Genomic DNA, 22,701 nt, shown 5'->3' on the forward strand with positions numbered 1-22,701 from the left:
TTGAGGGCCAGCAGTTGGTGTAATGGCTAAGTTGCTGGACTCCCATGTAGTCGACCACAATTCGAGTCCTGGACCCAGTGGCTTAAACTCATGCCAGGCCCATGTGCGTGCATGCCCAAGATCCCAAGAGGAGAATGAAGGACAAGGGATTGTGGTCATCCCCCCTGGGGAGTGATTTCTCCCTTTCTGTTCCTCTGCCTTTCTTTCTTTCTGGTGAGCACGCTCACCCAATAGCAAAAAAAAAAAAAAAAAAAAAGATTAAAGTTGATACTGAGTTACATGGAAGAAAGGCAAGGTGTATTAATATTTATTAGACTCTCCTTAGTCCATTTAGGCTACTAAAACAAAATGTCATAGACTGGGTGACTGATAGCTAAGGGCTATTTATTTCTCACATTTCTAGAGCCTGGGAAGTCCAAGGGCAAAGTAACCACAGATTCAGTGTCTGGGGAGGGTTTGCTCCCTGGTTCAAACATAGCCATCCTCTTGTGTAATCACATGGCAGAGGAATGAGAGAGCTCTCCAGGGTCCTTTTAATCAAGGCACTAATTCCATTCAGGACCCTCATGATGGAATCAGTTCCCAGTACCTCCAAATACTGTCACACTGGGGATTCAGTTTCAGCATACCAATTTTGACTGACATCAATTCCCAGTTAATAACATTTCTATTTATATAAGCCACCTTGCTGGGGGATTTTAAAATGTTTTATCTCATTTTTTACTTTGTTATTTATATATACCCTGAAAAGTATTTCACCCATCTTAACGATAGAGGTAATCAAGGCTCTGAAAGTGTATGTCTCCTACTTATAATTAGGTAGTTACTAAACAGCTGGTTTCTTACCTCATATTCTCATACTAAATTCTGGGCAGAGCTGAAATCTTTTAGCAAGAAAAATCATTTGATGTTTAAAAATATCAATTTCAAGTATGACATTTTGAGCTAATGAAAACTGACTCTCTGGGACAGTTTTTTTTTTTGTTGTTGTTGTTTTCCTATTGTTTTATTTTGCTTTTCTATGTAGGTCACCTTAGCAGTTAATACAAAGGTGTACAAAAAAAAAATCCCAATTTTAACATTTGACCTTAATATCCAAGAAACATCAATAAACAGCCAGACACAAGAAATTGATGTCTGAAAAACATGTTGAAGAGTTAAGATATTACGAACATAAAAGTAAGAAAATAGAGATCATTTAGGATATGAAGTGGTGAAAACAGATGTTTGAGACCAAGGCAAGGAATCCACAGACAAAGACTCCGAATGAGCAGGTGGGACTCAGGGAAGACATTAAGGGCAGTGATGAGTGAACAATGTGAAAAAAAATATGAACACAGTTTAGTTTTATGGGAGTCAAGTTTCTACATCAAAGTATACTCTATGACTACACACACACATACACACACACACACACACGGCAAATGCGGTTTTCAGTTTATCATCTGCATTCATGGTATTAAATATGAAAGTTGTTTCCAAACATTAAATAGGTAGGATGCATTGGTTTCCTGTTTTGTATCATTTCTAGTCTTTTCCTGACACTAGTTATGTTTTCTTTTCTTTTTTTCTTTTTTGGAGAGGTTTTTGCTATAGGGTGTGTGCACTTGCCAGACAGAGAGAGACAGAGAGACAGAAAGCGAGAAATCACCCCCTGGGGGGGATGGCCACACCGCAATCCCTTCTCCTCCATTCTCCTCTTGGGATCATGGGCATGCACGCACACACGCCTGGGGTGGGTTTAAGCTGTCGGGTCTGGGACTCGAACCGCGGTTGAGTACGTGGGAGTCCAGTGACATAGCCATTATGCTAACTGCTGGTCCCAACACTAGTTATGTTTTCTGACATAAGCTAGTCTATAGCTTTTATTTAGTAATTGCTGTTTGCAAAGCATTATACTGGTCCATTTAGGACTTTTCCCAATAGAAGTGTCAGAAAACCCAACTATATTTGGGTTCAACAAAACAGAATTCAGTAGTTAACATACCTGAAAGGTCCTGGGATTGATCTAGCTAGCTGCAGGCACAACTAGATTCAGGTTTTCTACAAAGCATCAAAACCTGGTTACACTAATCTCCCTTCATGGTGGCCAAAAAGATGATGCAAGTTCTGACTTCTAGCCATGCAGCTTCCACACTGTGCTCTGGATACACTCTGACTGGGAACTAACAGCAGGCATTTGCAGGTCCCTTAAGTAGTCTTTGGGGCCAGGGAGATCCAGGGTCTGTGTGGCTGAACCAGAGCAGCAGAAGGAAGAAGGTTGAACGCGCTACAAGAATGTCCATTGCCAGGAGAAGGGAGAACAGACCCTTTGTGAAGAAGAAATGATGAATGGCCATGAGACTCTTCAACTGAGCCACACAGCACATATGCTACTGTAAAACCAGTGGCTATGGTAGTGAGCAAGGAGACAAGATGTCCACTCTCACGAGGCTTACAGTGAACAAATATGACCAGGAACTTGTACCCACCAAGATCCAGTGGGTTACAGTGAGTGGGTGAACGTGATGAGTTGAATGAAAACTTCCATCTCCCCCAAAGCAAAGTGATGTTATAAATTATGGCTTTCTGCTTTAAAACCAACTTTGTGGGGCCAGCAGGTGGCGTTAAGGCACTGGACTCCCACATATCCGACCATAGTTGGAGTCCCAGACATGACAGGTTGAAAATCACACAGGGCATCTAGGCATATGTGTCCAAAATCCTGAGAGGAGAAAGGAGGTAAAGGGATTGCAGTGTGGCCATCCCCCCGGGGAGTGATTTCTCATTTTCCTTCTTTCTGCCTCTCTCTGGTTAGCACATGTTACCTATGGTAAAAACTTAAACAACCAAAAAAAGTGTTTGGGGTTGAAACAATATTACTTTCAAAGTTGGGAGAGGTGGGGCACATTAGTCTCTTGGCTCTTTCTGTGGTCAGTTTTCATGAGCAAAGACCAGTTTAGCTGGAAATAACTGAAAGAAGTCAACATTCCAGAGCGGGGTTCGCTGCTCCCTTAGAATGCGCTAGAGGGGGGATGGCAGACAATTGAAATTTCTCCTTATTTACCTGAAGAAAAGGAAAGAGGAAGATAGTAACAAATGTAAACTTTCCAAGTCATACTTTTAGTGATGAAAATCTAAATACTGATATTTTTTTCCTCCTACTCACTCACAGGAAAATGCCTAACATGAAAAATCCCAATTGTTGACAGCCATAAACTTGCCCACAAGCAAATGTTCTCCTCTCCTGTACAACCTCCACTTCCCTTTCAGATGTTCCTCCATTTACTTTGAAGTTGAATGTCCCCTTTCCCTAATGCTAGGTACACATATCTTGAGAAATCAATAGAAAAGAATATCCCAGGTGGTTCATAAGTTTGCAAAGCTAGAAAGAGAGTGGATTACAACTCAGTGTCAGCGATGAGATTTTTGAGCTCAGTGTCATAAAATCACTTCAGAAAGCAAATATTTAAGCAAAGTCCTAGATAATCTGTCGGTTTATATCTCAGCTTTTTAGATGTTCCCTACAGAGCCTATAAATACATACACACACATATTCTTACGAATACATGGAGTGAGGTACTGTTGTTTCCAACTGGTTTCCAAAGAAGACCACAATATTGGCATGTTTGCTTCGAAATTACACACAGAAGCAACACCCCTGTCACTTTCAAAGATGACATCTCACCTCAGTAGCTCACCCTCCCCCGGGGTTGTGTTTTCTGCTCTGAAAGGAAGCAAGTCTCAGAAGAACACAACACTAATGTTGATGGATTTTCCAAAAGACAACAAGACAAGTAACAATCCCAGTTGATTGGCATTGTCAGAGCAGATTTGAAGTTCTTGTTTTGCCCTTTTCTTTATCAGTCCTGACAGCAAATGCTTTCAAAAACTGAAGTAAGTATTTAAGAAAGTTAAGAACATGGCGGCTATGTGCTTAGCTTATCTTGATACTTGGAGTGCAGTAGAGAATTTTGTTTTAGTTTTGCATGAGATTTATTTTTAAGGTTACATGGTACCATATGCTATGCATTACAGACATGGTTTTACAATGCAAATTATGATCCTATATACAAAATTTAGTAGGGCAGGGCTTAGAAGTAGGAATTGTAACACTAAAATCATCCACGGCATATGATGAAGCAAATACTGTACTAAGTGCTTCAATGCAACGTCTCAAGCAAACCTGACAACTTGAGGGGGCCAGGAAGCTGTCTTTTAAGAGGTCTTGGGGACCAGCAGTTAGCGAAATGGTTATGTTGCTGGACTCCCACGTAGTCGACCGTGGTTCGCGTCCCAGACCCAGTGGCTTAAAGCTCACACCAGGCGTGTGTACATGCGTGCCCAAGATCCCGAGAGGAGAATGGAGGAGAAGGGATTGCGGCGTGGCCATCCCCCCTGGGGGGGTGATTTCTCACTTTCTGTCTCTCTGTCTGTCTGGCGAGCACACACGCCTTATGCAAAAAAAAAAAAAAGAGGTCTTCAAAAAGTTCATAGAAAATATGTATTATATATAAAAAACAATGGATTTCTTTTTTTTGACACCAAAATAAGCTTGTACCTTAATTCCCTTTTGCACAAAACTGTTGAAGGCCTCTCAGCTTTAACAGATAAGGAAACGACCTCGGATCCAGGAGCTCACGTTAAACAGCTCTAGATCTGGTACAACTATTCACATTATTCCAGAATGAAAACAGGAACTGCTCCATGGTGTGGATCCCACATTCTGACCATGCTGTTCAAGATGCTGGCCAAACCCTCCTTTGTGTTTCAAAACTAGTGTATATAAGGAGACCGTCCTCTATTTAAGTTAGCTTGAAGAGAAAGAAAGGCTCTCATATCATAACTCATGATGGATCTCAGGAAAGCGTCTACGACACAAGGATTTCAGTGCACACAAATCTGGGTCTGTCTATTAGTCAGCGACTTCTTTGGAAGAGATAGTTACAGATAATTTATCCCTTGTTTCTGGAAAAATAATCCCCCTTTATTTAAATAATAATTTTTTAAACTGCCAGAGGGTGCTCATGCTCACCGGAGAGAGAGACAGAGAAGCTGAGAGACAAGAAGGAGAAAGCACTTCCCAGTAGGGCGTGGTCCCACCACAGTCCCATCTCCTTCATTTCTTCATCATGTTGGGATTGGGGCACACGTGCACACACAAGCGGGACTGTGTTTTTCAAGTCATTGGAACTGAAATTTGAACTACACACTAGACTATATGTTAACTGCCCACCTTAACCACAAGGCCAAGGAGCCAGCCCTAATCAATGCTTTATTTTTCTTGTTTTATCATAGAAAAACTAAGCCACAGACATCTGAATCTTCCAACATTGCCGACTTTGTGTGAGAAAAAGCATACTTGTTTAAATTCAGTATTATGAAACTTGTTTTTATTTTTATATCATAAGATGTGTCAGGCTTAATCTATCTTGAGTGTTGGAGTCTTACTGCAAAAAGACTGCCTTCCTCAACCCACGTATCTTTCACTTCAAGCCAAGGATTCCTACAGTGGAACTGGTTCCTTCCTTCCCAAGCACTGTTTAAATGCTCAATTTGAAGCAGGAGGATGACCTATTTTCATAGGCAGTTCTTATTTCTGGGGTCTCACATTTGTTTTGGGAAACTTTCTCTCCTCTGCTTCTTTAGTTTCTCAATGACACAGGTTGTATGGTTGTTCCCAAGTATTTCTATTCGGTGTCCTCAGAAAGCCCACACCAAGATGGAATTAGAAGTGTTTGAGATTTGTTTAGGGGAATCTGAGTCACACACCTCCATGGCTGCCTCCGTGTACTGCTTAGCTTCAGCTGTTGTCTTTCACCTGCAGGTTTGGGGAACAGCTCTTCCATGGCTCTCATTTGACTCCACCTGAAAAAAAGAAAGAAAGAAAGAAAAGGGTTCATTCCACACACATTTCTCTCCAACCTATGCATAAAAGTAGTCCTGTTGATTAGGGTCAGTGGTCTCTTCCACAATGGTGATACTTCTTCTTACCTGCTGTCTATGTGAAAAGAGAGATTAAATTGTCCAAGAAACAGTCAATGAGATACCTACTGTGTCTTCTAGAAAGAGGGTGTACCTTTTAGGAACCAAGAGCTTTAACCTTATGCAGCCCAGAGTTATAGCAATTGGAACACAATACCCACAGGGATGTTGCTTGCTATTCGGCTAACTTCATTTCCCATGGCAAGTTCTATCAGTCACATACCCTCACAGCTATCACAGCAGGTATTTTGTCTCTTACCTATAAGAAGAATGTGCATAACCGTGTATTGTCATATAATTTGCAGTACTTTCCTACTGGAGGAGTCTATAGCCCCAAGTCATTGATGAGAAAAGCTCTAGTCCATGTTGTTAATAACACTAATTTCTGGGACCAGCAGTTGGTGTAATGGTTATGTCACTGGACTCCTATGCAGTCGACCGTAGTTCAAGTCCCAGACTCAGTGGCTTAAACTCACGCCCGGCACATGTGTGTGCGTGCCCAAGATCCCAAGAAGAGAAGGGAGGAGAAGGGATTGTGGTGTGGTCATTCCCTCTGAAGGGTGATTTCTTGCTTTCTCTCTCTCTCTCTGTCTTTCTGGTGAGTGCACATGCCCTATAGCAAAGACCTCTCAAAAAATTTTAAAAATAATAACATTAATTTCTGAGTCTTGGTAATTTATATAGAATAGAGGTTTATTTACCTCACATTTCAGGAGAGCTAAATTTAAGGGGCCATTTAGTGAGGGCCTCCTTAGTGGTGAATAACACTGCAGAAGACATGACATGGCAAGATGGAGAAAAAGCAGCACTTTTATGTCTGCGGTATGTCTTATTATAAACCCGTGAGTGTCCGACTGTGGGATTCCACGCTGCTGCCTAGTGGCTTCCCAAAGGCCCACCCTTCAAGACAATAATAGTATCAAGTCTCCACCATCTCAACATCATTACAATGGCTTTCCGGATTTCCAAACATGAAGTCTGGGGGACATATTCAAACCATAGCTTCAAGCTTGGACACAAGACTGTTTTTAGTCAAAGGAATGTGAATGAAAGATTATATACCACGACTGAGCAGAAGCCTTAAGAAAAATCACATGGTTCAGTAAGTGCTTTTGTCTCTCTGTCAGGAGAACAAAATGTTCCAATAGGGGCTACACTAGATCCTAGAATGAAGGAGGCAGGTGGGGCAAGGTCATAGTGATAGACAGTCAACCCAGTTAAATCAAGCATGTTGTTAGAGAACACTAGCTGTTAGAGATTGTCACTTCAGCATAACCGAACAAGAGCTGAGCTGACCAATATACTGTACAATTTAAAAAAAGTTATTTCTCTCTTCCATTAGTCGAGAGACAGAGAAAGAAAGAGAGGCAGGCACCCCACACAGAGTCCGGATGCTGCTATCCATCCCACACTCAGCCAGCCTGGATCATGGGCATACACGTGCCCAGTGCGCTCAAGAAGGCCTTGGGACACAAACCTGAAACTCTCCCCATGGATCAGCTGCTCAGAGCACCACATTTATCACTGCAACATTGTTTGCCCCCTCATTGCACATTTTCCTGTCTGTGATGTTTTTCCTGCTTTTGCCTTTCTGACTTGTACAATAGAACCAATACATGCTCATTAATGAGCTGAGCCATTGTTCTTAATGTTTCTGAGAGGGATTCTGAATTGGCCACGATGGAAACATCTGAGTATAATTTTTAAAACACAAACTCGTTAGTTATATCTAGAGAGATTCTGATTCAACAAAGATGATTAAGTAGTTGCCCTTATTATGTGGTCCAGAAATCTGCATATTTAAAAAATATCAGCAGGCTCCTATAGCAAATGCAGGAGCTAGTTGTGTGCTACATTCCATTGTCTTTCACCTGCTTTAAACTAGTCATCTCCTGATCTCTCAAAACTAGGTGTTCCAACTCCTTTACTAATTACCCTTGGCCTGTGCATCTTAGCCCCATCCCCACCCTGCATTTACTGCCAGTTCAAGCTAAACTTGCAACTGTACCTGGTATTGTTTTGGCACACGTTACATTTCTCTTAGAAGTATTTGTGTGCGTGTGTAATCGTAGATATATGTGTGTGCGTGTGTAATATATATATATATAAATATATATATATGAACAAAAGCAGGTAAGGTTAGATGAAGTTGTTTCATGCTAATCAGAAGGTAATTCTGAAATATGGGGCCGGCAAGTGGCATGGGGGTTAAAGGCGCTGGACTCCCACATGGCCGACCATGGTTCAAGTCTTGGACCTGGTGGCTTGATTTCCCATTTCCTCTCTCTCCCTCTCTGTCTCTCTGATCAAACTGGAAAATAATAATGATAATAATAATAAATAAAGTTAAAATAAAATAATTCTTTAGAAAAAAAAGAAGGTAATTCTGAAATAAAGCAGCAGAGCTCATTAGCTGACTGAGGAAAAGTATAGGCTGTCTTTGGGTCAAACATAACAGAAATGGCTGATTCCATTATTTCTCATAACTCTCTCATAAATGCCTATGTACATTAACACACACATACATCTCTCACAGAGGCTGTGTTACTGGGAGTAAGACTACTATAAATAAATTCCCAAGCACCTTTTGTTCAGTGATATAACTACAGAAATAAGGAAAGAGACACAGGATGTAAAATAGTTGGTGGAAAAATGAGTTTTTGAGAATCTCTTCCCTTTTTGATGGGAAAGATCAAGGCTGCAATGATCACAAACAGGAGATCACCCCCACCCTGCCTATTCCTCCTCAAATTCTTAATGAGTTTTCACAAATTGCTCTGATCAAGTATGCTTCAACTTTGTCTTAAAAACAACAAAAAGAAAACAAAAGAAAAAAGGAAAGAAAGGAAAGGAAAGAAAAGAAAATTCCGTGAACACCTCACAGATTTAGGATGGCTAACCACTAGGACGTGAGGACTGCCTTTCGTGATTCTGCATACCCTTTGCCCTCGTTAGTGCGGTGGGCTTCTGCTCACCTTCATGCAGAGATGGCACACTCTGTGTTTGCATATCGCGTGAAACGATGCAGGAAAAAAACACACACATATAAAAATATTTTTGATTGAGCTGGCTCCACGGCCTGTGTTGAAGAGCTGGGTCCCACATGGCTGACTGTGCCACTTGAGTTCTGGACCCAGCAGCCCAAGAAACACTCTTGGAGTGTGTGTATGTGGGCCCAGAATACTGAAAGGAGGAAGAGATGGAGGAGAAGAGATTGTAGTGTGCTCATTCCCCGGGGGAGTGCTTTCTCCTCTCCCTTTCTCTTCATCTCTGTAACTCTCCGGCAAGTGCATGCATTCTCTAGCAAAATATATATACTGAGTGGCAAGCTATCATTGGAATGAAATGCCAGGATCAGTCCACTGTACTTATTGCATATTTTCTGGCTTTATCCACAATTAACATGTAAAGGTCTTAAGAACCCAGTTAAAGGAGGGGCAAGGGGAGATCTCTTTTTGCTATTAGTGTTTCTATTGAAATGCAAAATTATAGTAAGTATTATAATAATATGAATGATACATAACAAAGAATTGCAAAACTTTATCTGGAATTCCATCATGAGTTGAAGGCAGAGCCAGATAAAAATAAATGAAAAAAAAAGTCTTATATAAACTCATTGGAAGGTAGACGTCACATGCATTTAACGTTCATACTTTTCAAAATTACTTTTAACCATTTATACAGGCCTAAGAAAACAGTCAAACATGAGAAGGCTTCAAAAAGTTCATGGGAAAATGGAGTTAATGCATAAGTTTATTTTAGAGCAAAACACTATTCGAAATCCATGCATAGTTCCTTCATGATGTACATCTTTAAGCAACTTTTCAAGACCCCTCCCTACATTGTAACGATGGTTCTTTTTTTACTTTTTTCTTTTAATTATTGAACTTTATAAAGGAAATAGAAAAACTCTAGAAAAATTTCCCTTTTACAAGTTCACATGGACATTTATTTTTATTTTTATTTATTTATTTTTCATAGTCACCACTACTTACCAGCACAGAGTAGTCCAAAAGTCATTTCCTATGATTTTTATGGCTTCCTATATTTGAACTACAAGCTGATTATCGGGACCAGCAGAAGGCTAATGGTTGCATCGCTGGACTCCCATGTAGTCCACCGCGGTTTGAGTCCTGGGCTTGGCAGCTTAAACTCAGGCCAGGAGCATGTCTGTCATGCCCAAGATCCGGAGAGGAGAATGAGGGAAAAGGGATTGCCCGTAGCCATCCCCCTGGGGGGTGATTTCTCACTTTCTGTCTCTGTCTCTCTTTCTCTCTCTTTCCTGCGACTGCACACACCTTATAGCAAAAATCTCTCTACAATAATAATAATAATAATAAAGATTTCTGATTATACTCAAATCACCTTTACTTTATTTTCATAATTTAACCAATAGTATAGAATTTTTATTTTTTCTTTTTTTTTACATTAATTCACTATACATCCTTACAGTATACAAAATGAATTTTCCATCCAAAATACACTGTCTGTTGGCTCAATCAAGCACCTCAACATACATGTTATCAACAAATAATTTTCCATTTCTTATGTCTTGTATATTTTGCTTTTTTTTTTTTTTTCCATCCTTGATTCCCTATCCCTCACCCTCTTCCCTGTCCAACCCTCCTCCCACATTGCCTCTGGTATCCATGGTTGCTTTCTATGCCTTCTTCCCCTCTTTAATTGATTTGCTAATGAACTTAATTTGTCTAAATATTTGCAATAGCAAGCACAGCTGATACATACATACACATGAACCCATGTCTGACTTTAGGCATAAACCTCAGTGAGTAGAATGAACATACTATAGAATGTTTTGATGCTACTTGAAACTGCTTCCTTCTAAAGCAGTCTTTTGCCAAAGGATCTGTCCTCACCAGTCTAAAGTGAAAATGTGGAATTTCACCTATTGTGTTTAAATAGGCTCGTATCTGTGGTCCTGCTCACCCTGGCTCATCTCCTCTTCATGGGTTTTGGTCTGCTTTCTTTTACAGCATAGGTGGAGAAGTAGGGCGAGGCCACGAGGGGAGTTACGTGGGCAAACATTTCCGCATGGGATTCATGACGATGCCTGCTCCTCAGGACAGACTTCCCCACCCGTGCTCCAGTGGCTTTTCCGTGCGATCCCAGTCCCTGCACTCTGTAGGAGGCGCAGATGACGACAGCAGCTGTAGCTCCCGGAGACAGCCACCACCCAAGCCCAAGCGGGACCCGAGCACCAAGCTGAGCACCTCGTCAGAGACCGTCAACAGTACAGCAGCTGGCAAGAGCGGGAAGGCCCCCGAGAGGACTGAAGGTAAACACCCAACCGGCGCCACGCGCGTAGAAATCTTTCAGCCCACACCTTCCGTCGGCATGCTAAGGAGCATCCGCCTTCCCCACTGGGTCTCTGATCCTTCCTCCATCACTGCGAAGTCCCAGAGAAGACCCAAGGGGAAGGCATTTATCGCTGTGTTGCTAGATGACACCCGGAGGCATGTATTTAATGTGTATTACCGGAGAGGGAAAGCGACATGTGAGTTTTCTTATCCACTTAAAGCTCCCAATCATTCAAAAACTATTTTGTCTCTAAGTCAAAATTTATCATTTCTCATTCTTATGAATACCATTTTTATAATTAAAAGAAGTATTATTTGATCCCGATGGGACCATTTTAATGCAGGGAAATAGAAATAAGAATTTTGTAACTTTATCCTTTAAAAATCATCGTTCTTGACATGTTGGTGTGATTCTTCCTGGTGAGTAGGTATGTACATGTGTGCATGTATATTACATATTTCAGCCTCCACTTTATAATCCTAATTTCTACTGTTACCTATATGTTTTCCTCCGCTATTAAATATACAAATCACAAATATCTCATTCTCCTTGCTGACCTATGGATGTAAATTAGGTCATGTCAACACCAAATCTGACCCCCTCTTCAATCCTTTCTTGAGTAAATAAGGTCTCAGCTTTCCTAATTTTCTTGAGAGCCTGCTGGTGGGAGAGCAGTCTTAAGTGTGCTTTGCTACAAGCTATCTTAGTGAGTCAGAGCAGCTGTAACACAGTAGCATATGCTAAGTGGCTTATCAACAAGAGCAATTTATTTCTTGGAGTTCTGAAGCCTGAAAGTCTGGATTGGGAAGTCAGCATGGTAGGTTTTGTTATGAGGACCTGCTTCTACATGGCATGCTACTGACTTCTCTCTGACCTCATGCGACCTTTTCTTCTGAAGAACACCACTCTCATTCGTAGGGTCTCCACCTCATACGTTGATTACCTCCCAATGGCTTCACGCTGATACCCCTGGAACTGAGGTTTTATCATACTCATTCTGGAGGCACACCAACATTCATCCATTGCACAAGCCTATTCAAATTGTACCTATCAGATGTGGAAAACACCTCAAGGGTCTCGATACTGCTGGCAGCTAGCTTGAGAGCAGGGTTCTACCAGATTCCATATGTAGTATTCTATCCACTACGCTTCAAGCTTCCCTGAGCGCTTGGGGTGCCAAGTTCCACAATGGTTGCAGAAGACAGTGGGAGTCACATGGTCTTATTCTCAACAGGGCGTATTTTTTGTCATCTGGTCTCTCCAGCCCCTCATAAAACCTCCCTCATCTACTGGCCTAATCTTCCTATAGATGTTCAAATGTGGCCCATGAGATGAGGTTCCCATGAAGAATATGCTGTCTCCTCCATCACCCTTGTCTCTCCTTTATTGGAGCCCAAGTGCCTTTACCCAACAAAATAATAAGTTCAGAGCTTATTGAATAATACCAACAAATACCTGTGTATGGAATTAATATATCAATTCTATAAAGGAAAACCTGTTACTCTTAGTTTCTCCTATGATATTATAAACAATAATACATTACAAATATGTGTACATGTGTGAGAGTGCACGTATGCAAAACATGTATGTGTGTGTCTATTTGTAAAATAGAAATCTTAGTGTATTGAGTTTTGCTTTGTAGTTTTGCTTATTCTATTGTGACCCTTTCCCATGGTATTTAATTTGTCAAGAAACACCATTTTTATGGAGAGAAAGATACATGATAATACTTTCTTTAATCATGATCTTGTTGAGGAATTCCTAGATTGGTTCTAATTTTTTCAGCTACAATCAATGAGTCTACAGTGACTTTGTGTGTGTGTGTGTGTGTGTGTGTGTGTGTGTGTGTCCTAGATTGGTTCTAATTTTTTCAAGCCTATTCAAATTGTACCTATCAGATGAGTCTACAGTGACTTTGTGTGTGTGTGTGTGTGTGTGTGTGTGTGTGTGTGTAGCTCTATTTGTGTAACTCTATGTTTCCTCTGCTTTCTTAGAATGTATTAGACATTTCATTTTTTTCCCCATGATTCAGGGTTATCAGAGTTCCCTTCAACTTGAAACATTTTGAGGTTTTTAGAAACAAACAGGTATTTAGTATACTAATCAATGCACTAAATAATCCAGATACTTGCCTTATAAATGTCCTCAGGTTTCCTCTTATGTCATACCCAATGCCTTACGGTTCTCACTCTCCCTCTCTCTCTCACAATTTTGTGTCCAAAAGTCACTCTGTCTTACTTCTATTCCAGAAAACTACAATAATTGATAGTATTTAATTGTTCACATAGGTCGATTACTGATTTAAGACAGTGATCTCTGAATGATAAGAGCCTGAATGCAATATGGAATGATTTAAGAATAAAGGGAAGGGGAAAAAATGCCTAAAAGGAGAGGAAAAATGAGTCAGGCCAGGAAAACAACCTGTAAGAAATATGTTATCAAGTAGCTCAAGCTGCCAGAAACATTCCTGGAAAGGTGTGAAGTGCACTCCCAGAAGAGCACCCCTCAGGGGAGGGAGAGCGACAGTACTTGGAGTGAAACTATGGAAAAAAATCATGATTCCTGTCCACAGAAGAAAAATTTAAGTGGCAATTTAAATGTCTTAAAAATAGAACAGATTACTATTCAGTTGGAACACTTCAATGGCTATTGTCTGAGGAGGAGAGGCTCTTAATTCTCTCAGGTACCTTCAGCATCTAAGACTCTAGGGTTCCCAGCAGGTAGTGTCAATTGAAGGCATAAACTCTGTCATCCTTCTCTCTTCTGAAGGCAGATAAGGAGAAAGTGATTGAATTACAGCAGCAAGGATTGAAGTTAGACTTGAAATTAACTTGCTAAGTGATCATTAAACACTAGGTCCAAGTCTAACTTTTCCCTTAAAAAGGGATCTTTCAAAATAGCTCTAGAAGCATTCAGTTGAAGTGGGACCCAGCGGGTGTTAAGTGGACTTAACTGGGTGAGTAGGTCCTGGACAGCAGTGACAGACTTCTATGAAAAAGTGATTCACCATGTAAATTTTCCTTTCTCTTCAGAATACTTAATAAAAACACAATTGCAACACTGAATACACTCAGATCTCGTTTATCAAACTATGACCTTAACAATAACAGGATGGATCCAGAGCTTCATTCCGAGAAGGGAAAGAATCTTGAGTCTAGATGCATGTATGCGTATGTATATGCTCGAGATTATTATTTATGACTCAATGATACTCTAAAGTATTTATTTATTAGACAGATTATATAAGTATGTGCATTTTTCTGTTAAGTATCCTCAGTTCTTTATAATCACCAGTTAACTGGAGTTCATTACACAACATGTTTTCTTTACAATTTTCCTATCAACATTATAATGAAGATAAAATTTCACTTTTATAAATCTTAGTCTATCTTTTCTTTTTACATTTAATGTCAGCAAAATCAAACTATTGATTCAGTGGCATTAGAGTGATTTCCATGGCAACCAGCTTCCATTTAAGTGGGGGATTATGACTTCCCTGTGGATAAAAGCAAAAAGAACTGGACTTATAGCAAGATGGCTTTTCACAGAGAAAGACAAAAACAAAAACCAAAAAAAACTTGAATACACACCCACACAAATCACATAACAAAAAAGTATAATTTAGTGCTAAAAAATTATAACTGTGTCACATTAAAATATATATTTACTACTCTATTTTAGAATCTTCTACAATAGTAGCACCTTTTTAAAAAATCACACAGTAAAGAGCATAAACTGCCAGTTGGTATGCTATAAATATTTTAATTAACCTTTCCTATTGTCTTGATGTGGCTTATTTTGAGAAAATATTAGATGAAATAAAGGAAGTTAACTAGAAAACAGGAGAGGCCCTACAAGCTGTCTCATGTATGACTCAGTGAAAGCGAGGACTGGGCAACCTGAATCAGTCATCCTGTTCTTCAGGTAGACACATAGCCCCTTCCCCAGCTATGCCCCTGTCAGAGACGTTGTGTGCTGTGCACAACAGAGACTGGCAACAGGCAGATGCTGCCTAGAGACAAGCATTCCAGTGAGACTTTTTTCCTCCTCCTCCTCCTTCTTCCTCTTCCTCTTCCTCTTCTTCTTCTTTAAAATGATTAGAAAGAACTGAAAAATTGATCAAGCCCTGTTTCCATCACAGCCTTATGACAGAGTGGTGGGTTAACGCTGATGATGGTGCATGGCGAATACGTATTGCTGTACTAATAGAAATCAGTACTATTTTAAATGTGTACTAAACACCTATTAATAGGCTGGAATAACATGAAATTTTGATTTGGTGCAGCACACATATTACAAACAAATAGAAGAAGAAAAAACTCTCCATGTTAGAGATTTTAAAATTTTATACGTGATTACTATAAAAAAAAACAACAACAGATAAATGCCAGAGAGGATGTGAAGAAAAAGGAACCATGAACATTGTTGGTGGGAGTGTAAATTAGTATGGCCATATGGAAAACAGTATGGAGGTTCCGTAAAAAACTAAAAATAGAAGTATCATATGATCCAGCAATCGCAAAACCGGTGATAGAGCCAAAGGAAATGAAGTCTGTGTGTTGAACAGAGACCTGCATTCACATGTTCATTGCAGCATTGTTCACAATAGCCACGACAGGCAACCACCCTAAGCACCGTTGACAGATGAATGGACGAGGAAAATGTGGTACATACAGAAAGGAATGCTATTCATAATGCCATAAAAAAGAAAGAATCTGATCATTTGTAATAACACGGATAAACCTGGAGGACGTTATGCTAAGTGAAATAAGCCAGGCACAGGAAGACAAATGCTGCATGATCGTGCTTATCTGTGGAGGGTAAAGCTGTTGAACTTACGGAAGTAGAAAGTTGGATACAAATGGCTGAATTGAAGCAGGTGGAGGACATACAATTTCAGTTAGACAGAAAAAAAAAGCTCAAGAAATCTATTGTACGACCTGTGGCCTTAGTTAATAACAATGTATTGTATTCTTTAAAACTGCTAACAGAGTAGATTTTAAATGCTCTCAATACACACACACACACACACACACACACACACAAAAGTAGAGAAAGAAATCTTAAGTATGTAAGTTTCCTCAAAAAGCTAAACATAGAGCTGTCATATGACTCAGCAATCCCAATACTAAAGGAAACAAGATCAGTATATTAAAGAGCTATCTGCACTTCCATGACTGTGGTAGTGCATGCGCTATTTAAATTATTTAGTGATTTCACAATGTATATGTATTTTAAACAACATGTTGTACATAAATATGTACAAATGCAATTTTTTTCTATTATAAATAAATGGTTAAAAAATTACCCAATGACCTGAATAAGTAGAGAAATATTTCCTAGGTGTGATAATATTTTAATAATATTATGACATTAATAAATATCTGTCAGGCATATCTTTTCATAATACTATGGAATTAATATAATATTTAGGATAAGGAAAGAAAACTTGTTTTTATTAAACTTCAAGGAAGTACTTGGACACTTTCGAGTATTTATAGTGACTCTTTGTAGTGGACCCTTTTTTTTTTTTTTTTTTGGAGAGATTTTCACTGTAGGGCGCGTGCGCTCACCAGACAGACAGAGAGAGACATAGAGACAGAAAGCGAGAAATCACCTCCCGGGGGGATGGTCACGCCGCAATCCCTTCTCCTCCATTCTCCTCTCGGGATCTTGGGCACACACGCACACACGCCCGGCGTGAGTTTCAAGCCACCGGGTCCGGGACACAAACCACGGTCGACTACGTGGGAGTCCAGCGACATAGCCATTACACCAACTGCTGGTTTCCGCAGTGGACCCTTTCTTGAAGTTCTCTTCAACACTGAATTAACAATATTTTATGACTGTCTCTTTAAAAACAATGAGGAGTCATTTTCTTGGTTTCTGATTTTAGCTTTTTGACATGTTGAGTCGTGTCATATCTTTTGAACCATAAATGAAGTGCCTGCTGGACTATTGAGAATTATACTTGCCAAAAATAAATAAATAAATATTTGGAATGTGTGGTTGAGCCAGAACCAAATGAAGACAAAGCTCATTAATAAGGTCATTTAAAACAAACAAACAGAACCAAAACTCTTCTTAAAAGTATTTTTAAAGGTGGGTGGGGGCTGGCAAGTGGTATGGTGGTTAAGGCGCTGGACTCCCACTGGTTTGAGTCCCAGACTCGGCAGCTTGCTTTCTAGACCAGCAGATGGCATACTGGTTGGGTCACTGGACTCCCACGTAGCTGATCACAGTCCGAGTCCTGGACCTGGCAGCTTGAAACTCATGCCAGGTGCTTGTGTGTGCAGGTCCAAAACCCCAAGAGGAGAATGGAGGAGCAGGGATTGTGGCAAGGCCATCTCCCCAGGGAGTGACTTCTCACTTTCTGTCTCTCTGCTTCTCTCTTGTCTCTCCAGCAAATGCATGTTCCCTATATCAAAAATCTCTCTAAAACAACCAATTATCAAAAAAGGTGATTTAGACCTTTTAATAATGTCTTCATTCAAACAGCAAATACTCAGAGTCTACCCTGTGGTACTAGGGATCTGTCAATGAAGAACAGAAGTATTGTTCTCTTAGGTTACTTGCAATCAATTTTGTTTCTAATTCCCAATCCAGTCTGTTTACTCTAGTTAGGCCATAAAGCAAGCCATGATTTAAAAGGATGATTTAAAAAAAAAACAAAAAAAAAAAAAAACGGAAAATTCAGCATGACAACCATGTGAGTTTCCACCATGGAATTGGTTGTTTAGCTAATAAGTGAACAGTTTAACACATTTCAGTAACATGGTCTTTTCTACCAAGAATACTTGCAAGACCAGCAGATGGGATAGTGGTGGGATAGTGGTTAAGGCACTGAACTCCCACGTGGTTGATCATGGTTCGAGTCCTGGACCAAGGGGCTTGAAACTCATGCTGGGTGCTTATACATATGTATCCAAAATCCCAAGGAAAGAATGGGGAGAAGGGACTGCAACATGGCCAACCCCCTTGGGGAGGGATTTCTGACTTTCTGTCTATCTCTGTCTGTCCAGCAAGTCAACGTGCCCTATAGCAAAAATCTCTCTAAAAAAAAAAAAAAAGGAAAAGAAAGAAAGAAAAAGAAAAGGAGAAAAATATACTGTTGCTCTTTAGCTGTTTGGTGTTGACAATGTAAAGGCACCTGAGTCTGATTTTCTGTCAATATAAAGCTTCAAAAACAGCCTGGCAACAGTTGAAGAAAGAAGAGTGGAAATTATTTTGGGGAACTTAGAGGCTTCCTGGGTCAAAATCCTGGTTTGGGAACCTTGGTCAGTCGCAGTCTGGGCCAGCCACACACTGGATTTTGCTTTCTCAATGACTAACTTGGATCTCTGACACATAATGTCCTACCCCCCATTTGGAGACTATTCCTTTTACGACCCTGTATGACAGCAGGCTTTAGGGACAAATAGTTTTTATTTCCATATCAGTGCTGCCAACATTTAGCACTCTCTCTCTCAGTCCTAGTTTCCTCACCTGTCAAATGGGAACAGCAATAAGCGTGGTAGGCAGAATTCTAAGATGGTACCAAGGTTCCCAACTCCTAGTACACTTTCTCTGTATAATCCTTGGAACTGACAGACTTGCTGGCTTGAAGATGAAGAGGGTTGCATAGCAAGTCATAAGGGCATCTGCTATGACCCGAGAGCAGCCTGTAGCTGAAAGTCAGGAAGAAAGCAGGGACCTTGATCCGTAACCCAGGGACTTAATTCTGCCAATGACACAAATGAACTGGAAAGATTTTCCTCCAGGTCCTGTGGGCAAGGATTCAGCCTGGCTGCCACCTAGGTTTGTTTGTGGGACGTTGAACAGAGAACACGGTCTTTTGGATTTGGGCTGTGCCCTGACTTCTGATCTACAGAAGTGAGAGCTAATAAAGTATATTGATTTGTAAGCTGCTAAATTTGTGATAACTTGTTAGACAGCAGCAGAAAACTAATCCATCTAACAAAATTATTAGGCAGAAAAAGTGAGTGAGTCAAGCACTAGCTTAGTGTCTGGCAAGTAGCAGGTGCTCAATAGCCGTGCTTCCCTCCTCCCTCAGCAATGGGCTGTGTTCTCCGATGATGAGGGTAACTGAGATGGTGACAGTCACTTCTCAGACTTCCTTGGCCAAACCTTGCAAATATATGAAGTGATGGAGGGGCTGTGGTGAGGCCATCTCCCCAGGGGGTGATTTCTCACGTTGTCTCTCTGCTTCTCTCTTGATATAGTGTCTGCTTAGTCTGTGCTAAATTTATTTGGCTCTCTTCCTCAAAGGAAAACCACCAACTGTTTTTGTTCCTTCAAAGGGCTCAATGGTGACTTTTCCGGAGGCATTTGACTGGCTTTCTAGATGATGGTAACCTGCCTGCTTAGTGCCTCTGTTCTCACTGGTGCTTGTACTTCACAGGGTGATTCAAGGAGCCCTCAAAGCCCCATTTAGCACAATACTAAGAAAACACAAACAAAAATGAAATGCAAGCTCTCCAAACCTTCATCATTTTGTGTTGGATACGGTTCCAGCATGAATTCTTGTTTATTTTGTGAGGCAGGGATGTAGGGGGTTATCTCCCAAGGCCCACATTCCTGGATTTCTCTTCCCAGATTGGCACATTCTGAAGCTGCAAGGCTTCCTGGTGTACAATCCATCTGTCAAACCAGGCACTGCTCAGATGGGGATGGAATTCTCCATCTACCATGTGTGATCTTCCTCTTAATGTGCCCCGAGGCTCATGAATGAAACAGTTTGCAAGTCAGTTCTTCATGCAGTACATCCTGCTCTCAGTCCTAGGTAAGGTTATGGGTAGTCCAAACAACTATTCTGCCTCTTGAACGGTCTCAACCAACATCCTCCTTTGGAGTCTGGCATGGGTCTAATTTGTCTCAGCCTTAGGCTTATAAGGAGACTCAAAAACCATGTTGTTGACACAGATAATTTTATAACAGACCAAGACATCCGAAGTTCTTGAGTGTCTACTGTGGTCAGGGCATTCATTTGGGGGGAAGATTTATTGCTATGCAATGAATTTCTATACATTTGGTAGCTTAAAACATTTACTGGGCCAGCCAGTGGTGGGGTGAAAATAGTTGGGTCCCACATGACGGACTGTATGTTCTAAGTCCAGGACCCAGCAGCTTTAGAAACATGCCAGAAGCATATGTGCATTCCCCAAATCCTGACAGGCTAAAGATATAGAGAGGAGATAGCTGCATGACCATTCCACATGAGGGATGCTTTCTCACTTCCCATCAGTCTGTGTCACCTCAGCACTTCCTAAGGCCGTAATCTAGGTTAGCAACCAAGTTGGAGCCCTATTGGAGGCTTGGGGTCCTTTTTTAAGTCCATGGGGTTGTTGGCAGGATTCATTTCCTTGCACTTGGCGAACACACAGTAGCTTGCTACTTTAGGAAGAGCAAGAAAGTTTCCCAAAAGTTGAATTTCTCCTTTCAGAGAAAGAGATTTTTTTTAAGAGCTCACCTGGAAGCAGGACACAACCAGGATAACTTCCCTTTTGATTAAAAAAAAATGAGAAACTTTACTAGTATCTATTTATTTATTCATTAAATACACTGGCGATCTACCCTATTGTACTAGGCACAGAATCAACCGGTCAGGAACCTTTGTTACAAATGAAAGTCCCTTCACCTTCTTTTCTATGCCATACCTTAATGAAGCTAATGAAAAAGCCATCATAATCATAGTCCTGTCTGAACTCAAAGAAAATTTTAGAAGGATTAAACTGTAGAGGCAGGAACCTTGTGGACCAGCCTACAATAGAGATTCAAAGAAGAATAGGCATATATTACGTTCCTAGAAACGATCCCACTCTCTGTTGAATATTTTATACTATGTTTTAGATATGGTTTATCCTCTAAAGTTCAGGCTTTCCCATTTGGTTTCATGTATAATGGCATTGAGGGATGCTGAGACCTCTAAGAGGAGAGGGCTAGTGGGTGGTGTTTGGATCTTGGAGGCATCATCTTCATAGATAGATTAATACTGTTACATGAGAGGGATTGAATTCTAGCTTTTGTGAAAAGGAGTTAGTTCCTACTGGAAAGAGTTGTTATAAAAGGAAGATGGCTGTCCAGCTCTTTCTCTTCACCCCCATGTGCTCACTGGCCTTCCTGCTTTTGTTCTCCATGTTGTGACCCTAGACCAGCAGTCAATCACATGCCAGACTCATGCTATTGGACATTCCAGCCAGCAGAATCATAAGCCAAATGCCCCCCCCTTTATAAATAAATCACCTAGTCCCAAGTATTTCTGTTCACAACACTATAGCAGGCTAAGACACTTCCTAAGTCAATTTATGGAAAGTTAACTTGCTATGCAAGAGGTAAATTAAAATTCTATAGAATAATGCAAACATCACAAGACAGTCTAGGTAATTATTAAATAGGGCACAGTTTAACTCCTCTTGCAATTTCTCCCTTTATCTTTCCTTTATTCCATATTAAAAAAAAAAGCCATAGCTACTGCAAAGTACTTAGATTATTTTGTGGGGCTGAAAGTAGAAAAAATATCTCCTTTCTTCTGACTTCAGCCTTGCCTAGAAGACATGAAAAAATATATTCATTAGTCCAGTGGTTGCAAAGCCAAACACTTTCTAGAAAATGAAAATGCAAGTAAAATATTGAAACTGAAAGGTGTGGATATTAAAATTGTTATAGGCACAGGTTCCCATCTCTATGATCCTCGTTGTTGATTTTCTTAGGATGCTCATAGACCCAGTATGCTTGCTTGACCCGGCATCGTCATTGGTCCCTGAAATGTGCCAAGTATGAGGGCCAGATCACACACAGTGTCTTGGAAACACCAAACATGCCCCCAGTGTTTTGATCTGTGGATTTCTCCAGAAGCCCTGGATTGTAGAGATTGGTGGTGAGGACTTATGCTGTGCACCTTCCTAATCTCTTTCTGCCGATTCAGTAGCATTTGGGTGACAAATGAGACTACATGTTTTCAAATTATGTAACTTCTCAATTGCAACAATTGCACTAATTTCCAGTAATTAGTACATAGACATGAGAACACATGTCCTCCAATTAAGTGGGGAGAATGCAGATCACTCAACGTAATCTTCACTGTGACTTTTCCCATGGTCTTTGTTTTGTCTGCCAAAAAGATGGATAAAGATTTATCTCCGGACCAGCAGTTAGCGTAATGTCTATGTTGCTGGACTTCTGTGTAGTCGACTGCAGTTTGAGTCCTGGACCCAGTGGCTTAAACTCACGCCAGGTGCGTGTGCATACATGCCCAAGATCCCGAGAGGAGAATGGAGGAGAAGGGATTGCAGTGTGGCCATCCCCCCTGGGGGGTGATTTATCACTTTCTCTCTCTGTCTCTCTCTCTGTCTTTCTGACAAGCGCAAGTGCCCTATAGCAAAAAAAAAAAAAAAAAAAAAAAAAAAAAAAATTTAATCT

The 22,701-nt window shown here is 40.6% G+C and overlaps 1 protein-coding gene across 1 annotated transcript in view; it reads left to right on the forward strand.

Moving 5' to 3' along the window:
• Nucleotides 1-2,415: 2,415 nt before the first annotated feature.
• The window catches only part of NYAP2 (neuronal tyrosine-phosphorylated phosphoinositide-3-kinase adaptor 2), a 202,544-nt gene continuing 182,258 nt past the window's right edge, over nt 2,416-22,701 (forward strand). Inside the window, exons 1-3 of the mRNA XM_027769884.1 lie at nt 2,416-2,490; nt 5,687-5,806; nt 10,888-11,260. Of these exons, the coding sequence (XP_027625685.1) occupies nt 2,416-2,490; nt 5,687-5,806; nt 10,888-11,260 (568 nt within the window). The remainder of the gene's footprint in view (nt 2,491-5,686; nt 5,807-10,887; nt 11,261-22,701) is intronic.

This window comes from Tupaia chinensis, unplaced genomic scaffold, assembly GCF_000334495.1.
Source record: "Tupaia chinensis unplaced genomic scaffold, TupChi_1.0 Scaffold000095_1, whole genome shotgun sequence".
NCBI lineage: Eukaryota > Metazoa > Chordata > Mammalia > Scandentia > Tupaiidae > Tupaia > Tupaia belangeri.